At 47.3% G+C, this 6,828-nt stretch overlaps 1 protein-coding gene across 1 annotated transcript; it reads right to left on the bottom strand.

Annotated features, from left to right (window-relative positions):
* Positions 1–421: 421 nt before the first annotated feature.
* LOC102231352 (neuroepithelial cell-transforming gene 1 protein) lies at positions 422–6,576 on the bottom strand. Its single transcript, XM_005808141.3, has 9 exons — positions 6,298–6,576; positions 4,030–4,137; positions 3,781–3,945; positions 3,376–3,438; positions 2,962–3,135; positions 2,621–2,878; positions 2,364–2,534; positions 2,083–2,269; positions 422–1,957 (listed from the first exon to the last, which is right to left on the bottom strand). Exons 1-9 carry the CDS (start codon positions 6,388–6,390, stop codon positions 1,515–1,517), a joined length of 1,662 nt encoding a protein of 553 aa, XP_005808198.1. The 5' UTR covers positions 6,391–6,576; the 3' UTR covers positions 422–1,514.
* Between the last annotated feature and the right edge of the window lie 252 nt (positions 6,577–6,828).

Genomic DNA, 6,828 nt, shown 5'->3' with positions numbered 1-6,828 from the left:
ATGGTAACGACTAACATGATACAGGGGGAGACAAAATGGCTATTTGGGCCGTTCTCACTATTCTTGCCAGCTGTTTGGACATTAATGACTGATAGTTGATTTTGAGAAAAAAGCAACTTTACACCGTTATACAAGATTTGTGAAAGTGTTTTTATTGCTGTTAATTGAAAATGCATTGCTGCTAAAATTATAAACTTTCAGTAACCACAATTGCGTTTCAAAAAATACTATTCAGTTTAGACAGGGCAAAAGTGGCCGGCAGGACTTTTATAAAAAAAGGGTGTCAAATAAGGGGAGGGTCTAACTCTCTCTCTCTCTATATATATAAAAGATTTCACGCTGTGAAAAATATCATGAAATCTTAGGTCATATGTTTTACTGTGTGAAGCAAGAATGAATAAAAATGACATGAAATCCAAAGTTCACTTTCAAATCTTCTCCGATCTTTATTCTTTTAGTTACATAAACACTCATGGCAAACAATTTGCCTCTTCCTCTTTGGTTTACATCTCGACAACCAAAACGTCTTTTTCACACTTACAAAAACCTTCCATCCTTTACTTTCCCTACGTACTTCGTCCATCGTTCACACTTCCTTTAAGCTTCCAACATCCGACGGTTCACCTTCGCCGGTGAATGATCCCTTTCAGTTCCAAAACAAAACTTTACCCGTCATCTCTCGTCTCGTCACAATTCAACTCCATCTTAAAAACATCATCTCTTTTCCATTCTATTCTACTCCACTGTTCTCCATGCATGATGCTGCAGGCAGCGTCCACAACTAAAGCTCCATGCAAGATGATCCACTGAAAAGTAATTTGTTTCATTTAAAAAGTCAGCTATAAAAAAAACCAACATGGCTCAGTTCAAAATTTTGTTTGAAAACAAAACTCATCATTTCTTCTCATATGATCTGAATAGACCTTGGATTGTTATTGCTATGACTCTTAGTGAGAAACTAAGATCTGTTCTGGGTTTAAATTAATGCCTCTGCAGGTGAGAACAACAGTGTTCTGTTGTTTCAGGAATGTATCAACATCAAATCTGTCCCCAGATTCATTTCTAGCTTTGTGTGGTGCATCATTGTCCTTACCAAGCTAAAACAGTACTGCTTTACAATACCTACAAAAACATACAATACACTTTAAAATAGAAAAATGTAAAACGTTAATTAGCCCCAAAATAGGTCTAAAATATTGTTTAAATATCAAATCAATAGTAAACAGGATTGGATTACAACCTCGTTCTTCACAGACTCACACAGATCGATGCGCGAATTCTGGCTTTGGTTTTCACCATGCTTCCCTTTTAAAGGAAGTCATGCACTTTTTCCACAATATTTGGCATGGTTGGGATCCACTAGTACATAGCTGCCGAAGAGGACAGTAACACAGAACACTGCTGGAATAATACAAACACACGCCGACACACATAAATAAAGTCCCACAGTTCTTTGTTCTGTTTCTATACAACACACATCAGTGTCCACTGAGGAGTTTGTTCTCCCGTTCACTTCACACCATCGTCTCCTTTCTCTTCCCCAAGGAACCCAGTGACCTTTTGTCCTTTTTGCATTTGAGTGATGATGAAGAGAAGAGTGGTGCCGACAGCGGCGAGGCCAGAGAGGAGGAGGAGTGAGAGGAAAGTGATGAAGTTGTGGAGCCAGACGTGGAGCTGCCGCATGGCGAGCTGGGGGCGGACTGAGAGGTCTGCCGTGGGCAGTTCTCATCCGGCTCCTCCAGGTGGATGATGGCGGAAGCGGAGGACATGCGGCGCTTGGAGTGGACGTTACTCATGTGTGGACTCGCTGTGGAGGGCTCGCCCGTGGGCCTGTGGACTGAGATGGCGCTGCGGAGGCAGTTGAGCCACTGCTGCTTGTGGAAGACATCGTTGACCTGTAGCGTGTGGGACTGGGAGTGGCTCGGGTCTTGTGAGCGGACACGGAAAATGTTCTTAGCTGCAGAGAAAAAGGGGATATAGAATTAGAGAAGGACAACAAAAAGAAATTGAATTTAGCATTCAGAACTGGTCAGGTGAAAACCGGCTGAGTCCGGTATGGTCCAGTCGGTACATCGGTCGTACCTTTCTCTGAGTTACTGAAGGCTCCTCTGAAAGAGCCGCCCATCCTGACGTCCCCGTCCTGCAGGTCCTCCAACACCAGGTCCTGCACTGGGATGGGCTGCCGGTACACTTGGAAGCACTGTCGCTCGTTCCTGGTGACGGGCCGGGTCAGGACCAGAATCTCAGTGAACAGGAACACATGCAGCTTCTGGAATCAATACCAAAACAGAAAAGTGTTAAAAGCAGAGCTCTGGTTTGACAAGTTCTCTGGAGGATGGTGTAGGAGTGAATGTTTAGCTAACCGTGCCACTCTTGTTGCGCAGCTCGCCGTGACACAACAGACTCTTGCACTGTTCGATGCGAGGGTCTCTCTGCCTGTCGTCCAGATACTCCAGCTTCTCGATGTAGTACTGGCACTCGGACTCTCCCTTCTTCATGTTGATGTCGGAAAGAACGCCTTGGATGATTGTGATCTAAACACAACAGAGAAGTGGTTATGATAACGGTAGTCTCTACAGAAGATGCTGTTTCCTGTAGAGCGCCGAGTGTGTGTACTTACAGCTTCCTCCAGGAGGCCGGCGTCGGGGTGGTCTGGTGGAGTGTGCCTGAGGATCTCCTTCAGCAGCAGGGGGTACTTGACCAGGCGAGAGCGCGGGATGTCGAGAAAGCTCCACAAATCCAGCTTTCGGCTAAACGGAGACTCCAGGCAGCGCTGCAGGAAGTCCTGAACCCGCCGGTCCTGCTTCTTCTGGTCTAGCAAGGCCTTGGCTGCCAGCTGGTTGCTGCAGTACTCTTTGTAGGCGTTGAGCCTGGGAAGCTGCAGGAGAGTCAGAGATGCTTTAGCTGATGGCCATCATCCAAAACACAGAGTCAGTGACCACTGCATTAGAGGACACCTACCCAGCTGATAACAATCTGCCCAATTTGGCCCACGGTCCCATCAGACCCTGTGGCTTTGGAGAGCCGGGCCAGCAGGTCTTCATGCAGGGGGATATAGTCGTCCAGGTTACCAAAGATGTGTGTGAGCTCCTCCTCAGACATGATGGAGAGCTTCAGCATTGGGTCATGGTACGCCTGCAGGAGCAGAGAAAAGCAAACCGGGTCAGATTTCAACATCCAGCCAGGCTGACCGGAGCAGCTGCTAAGAATAGCTCGGTGAGGAGCTTTAGGGGTACGAGGCAAAGGCGGAGGAACTATTTTTGTCTTTTTTTATAGCTTCTGGCTCGGCTGCATAGATGGCCTGCCAGAGTTTGATTTAATATGTTTGCTTTTAGATGTCCTCCCTCTGCCTGAAAGCATTTAAAAAGAACAAACCTTGCGTGCAAGCTGGAGGTCCTCAATCAGGTCGTGTTCTCCACGAGACAGCTCAAATATGGCCTGAAGAGAGGAGGGAGACTGTTAGCAAGCCGTTCCATCAGACTGAATGTAACAGTGGAGGAGAAGCTAATGAAAACAACATGTTTGACACATGAAGGACAAGCTAGGATGCTTGGGCACGAGTTCCTGGCTTGTCAGGTTTATGCAAGTTTACAGAGACGAGGAAATGAGGCCTGGATGGCTGAGATCTGGAATTAACTACTTTCAGACAAATACAACAGAGACTCGTGAGACTCGTCTGGTACTCTGCTAGAATTCCTCCCTGTCTGGATTTCTGAGTACAGGCATTTAGTCCGGTCTTATCCCTTTACTGTATTTCTGTGTTCCTGAGCTAAATCTCACCTCCTGGCGCTTGATCTCCTGTGTGGAAAAGGTTCCTTTCTGGCGGACATCCAATGTCTCTGACCACAAGGTGCTGTTCCTTCTTTTGGGCGGTGTGGGGGCCGTTGCCTTGCTGCAAGGCTTGTGGGGCCCGGCCGACGACTTGCCATCACCCCGGAAAGAGGCCTGAGCGGGAAAAGGGGGTAAACGTCAGCAATGTTGCTCGAAGTTCCTCGCATGCAAGAGGGGTCACATGTCACAAGAGCTCACCTGGAGGGTCTGGCCGAAGCGCCGGACGGCCCCATTTTTAACCGGAGAGATGAGGCTGGCTAGCGACGTCACCCTGCCGTGTGGACGGACACGCTTGGTGCTGGGTTCCTGAACAAACACATGAAGGATTAGTCTGGCTGTGGTCACGACAAAGGCAAGTCATCTTCATTCATTGTGCAGCAAGACAGAAAGACTCAATCAAGCCTGCTAACTGTGAAACCTCGACAGGAAACTCAAAACACATTTACAAGAGACAAAGCAGATCAAGTCAAGTTATAAATCGTCTATGAGAGGAGGATCTGGAGCCATGCAGACAGCCTGACGCAGTGGCTGACACACAAATACTGGGGAGGAAGGAGCTCCAGCAGCTGTTGGCTCTATCATGTGAGGAGTGGAGGGCCAAGCCAGTCCAGTGAGCACAAAGACCCTTCAGACTCCTCATCTGCTGGGGAGGGGGTCTGGAGAAACGCCAGCAATGCATGAAAACGTGTTTCTCGTTTTTTCAGTACCCCTGACAACGGCTACATCTCCGGTCTGGAGCAGCTCAGACAAACTGGCAGAAAACCTCAACCTGCCTTGCACAGTGCAGAATGGCAGGGCCTGCACAGCAGAGGATTCACCTGCGAGTTTAGACAAGCTCTCCAACAAACCTTGCGTGAGAGCAAGCTTACACCTGAGCTGGGTGACCACTCCTCACCCCCTTCCTCACCCAGCCCTGAGGCTACGAGAAGCAAAAGAGCTGCTCGACTTTGAGCCAACAACAACAGACTGAGGAAATCAAAGAGTCAGAGAAGAGCAGGAACGATTTGAGCCGGTAGAGGAATCATTTCAAGAGTCTTCTGAGCTTCTCATGGTGGTGTGCTCTTTTTGATTGAGTGCTGAAGCTGCTTGCTGTTTTTTCTCCTGACTCAGGCCAAGTGGGGTTTTGCCTTGGCTCAGCGAATGTGGGAAACACTGCAGCCATTGAGGCTCCGGGTGATGTGGACAGCTGTGGAACAGATCAGCTCGGTCTGCTCTGGCTGTGGTTGACACACAGTCTGCTGTGGTCGGGGTTCCTGCAAAGACCCCTGAGAACTTCCAGTACTTCTGGCAAGCGACAACAAAGAGATGCAGCGTGTCAGCTGCTCTAAATGCGGTCTGTGGCCTCTGGAGTTCAGACATGCTGGCCTCTAATTTGTAGCCTTTTTATATCAGAAAAAAAAACACATTTTAATTCTAGACAAAAAGGGCTGAAAACAACAGTACAAGTGGTGGCTTTCTAAAGTCAATATTGGAAAAGCGTGCTGAGCTTTTTGCCCTTCCTGTCCTTTGGAAGGAGGCCCCAGAATAACAAAGGGCCACTAGTCCTGCTCTTTGTCTGACAGTCCAGAGGCAGAGAAAAGTTGCTATTCCTGTCAGCCTAACTGTGCAGTTTCAGGTTGTCAGGCTGGATTCTGGAGTTGTTTTTTTTTACTTTGTGTGGACAGTATCAGAGGAAAAATGCAACTCAAGCTCTTTCTTAGAGGACCCAGACTGTCTTTAAAGTTCCAACTTCATCAACATCCCTTCCTGTTTTGCCCTTTGGTGTAACTAAATTTACCCAATAGATGATGGGAAAGCTTTTCTAGGGTTTTGCTTAGCAAGTGAAAACTGTTTTAAAATTGAGTAATCCTGTGAGAACAGGGTTTGCATCATCATGTGTTTGGAGCTTCCTCTTTATGAAGATATTTACAGTTAATGAAACCACATGTGGAGGAAGGAACAGACTGACTATTACTGCTTACAGAAAGGCACACCTGGCTTTCAAACACCAGCATTGGGTAAGGCTTCCAGCAGAGACAACACACTTTGCCTTCAGATGCCAAAGGTCAAAATCTACCTATGACTGTTTGGATTTGGCTTGAGACAGAGAGCAACCCCCCCTCCCTGCTGCTGCATTATCTGTGCTGCTTTCAGTTTGCTGACTGTCCTGATCTCACTGTAGGTCACCAAGACTGAGCCGCCTGCTGGGATCCAGCTCCAAGGGAAAACTTGGAATACACAAAGTTTACAATTCAGAAACTTTATAAACTCTGAGGGCCACAGGATCTGAAGGCACACAGGCCAAAGTCTCCTCTCATATACCTGTACAGTGCGCAAGTGTGATAAGAAAACAGGGTCAGGCACTGATTCACTCGCAGTCACACACAGGACACACACGTATGGTTTCATGTGAAGCAGCCCCAGTCAAACATTTACAGGAGGACTCTCAGTATCTCAGTATTGGTACTCTGTGACTTTCTGCCTTACCTCTGATTCTTTGTTGGCTTGGTTCTGGCAGTCTGTCACTTGCAGAGTCCGTTTGATAGGCACCAAGCTACCCAGCTCATCGTAAGCCACCATAGCTTTTGGCAAAAACACAGAATCCTTTAAATCCTGGGGAGTTAGCTCCAAGTAATCCACAAAAACGGAAGTAACAATTGAGTCGAAATAAATTGATCCACCTCCTCCCTACCTATAGTCTTCCCTTTGAGACAGCTGTCTCAGCTGCCCTCATGCACATACTCTAAACTTTGCTCTGAGACACAGAGCAGGGCTGGGCTTTTATACAGCAGTCCAGGCTAAGGGGAGGAGCTGCTGCTGGAGCTCTACGTGTAGACAGTATGTGGATGTGAGGAGAAACTGCCTGCATGGTCTGTTGAACCATCCACACAAAGTAAAAACATTAGTCAGAATTCTTAAGATTACAGGTAAATCTTACTGCTAACTGAAGCTGATGTAAACAAAGCAGATAGGGGATCATCAAGGATGGCTGCTCGGACCTTGATCAAAGCATTTAAT

This window comes from Xiphophorus maculatus, chromosome 17, assembly GCF_002775205.1.
Source record: "Xiphophorus maculatus strain JP 163 A chromosome 17, X_maculatus-5.0-male, whole genome shotgun sequence".
In the NCBI taxonomy this organism is placed as follows: Eukaryota; Metazoa; Chordata; class Actinopteri; order Cyprinodontiformes; family Poeciliidae; genus Xiphophorus; species Xiphophorus maculatus.
Note: the sequence above shows the minus strand (reverse complement) of the source record. Positions and strands in the feature narration are given on the sequence as shown.

Bases quoted from the DNA above. Each gene is read 5' to 3' on its own strand.
- LOC102231352 (XM_005808141.3), bottom strand. From the start codon at position 6,390: ATGGTGGCTTACGATGAGCTGGGTAGCTTGGTGCCTATCAAACGGACT. The intron at 2,879-2,961 runs GTAGGTGTCCTC...ACTCTCCTGCAG, and splicing joins GGCAGATTGTTATCAGCTGG to CTTCCCAGGCTCAACGCCTA. The intron at 2,270-2,363 runs GTTAGCTAAACA...TATTGATTCCAG, and splicing joins TGCGCAACAAGAGTGGCACG to AAGCTGCATGTGTTCCTGTT.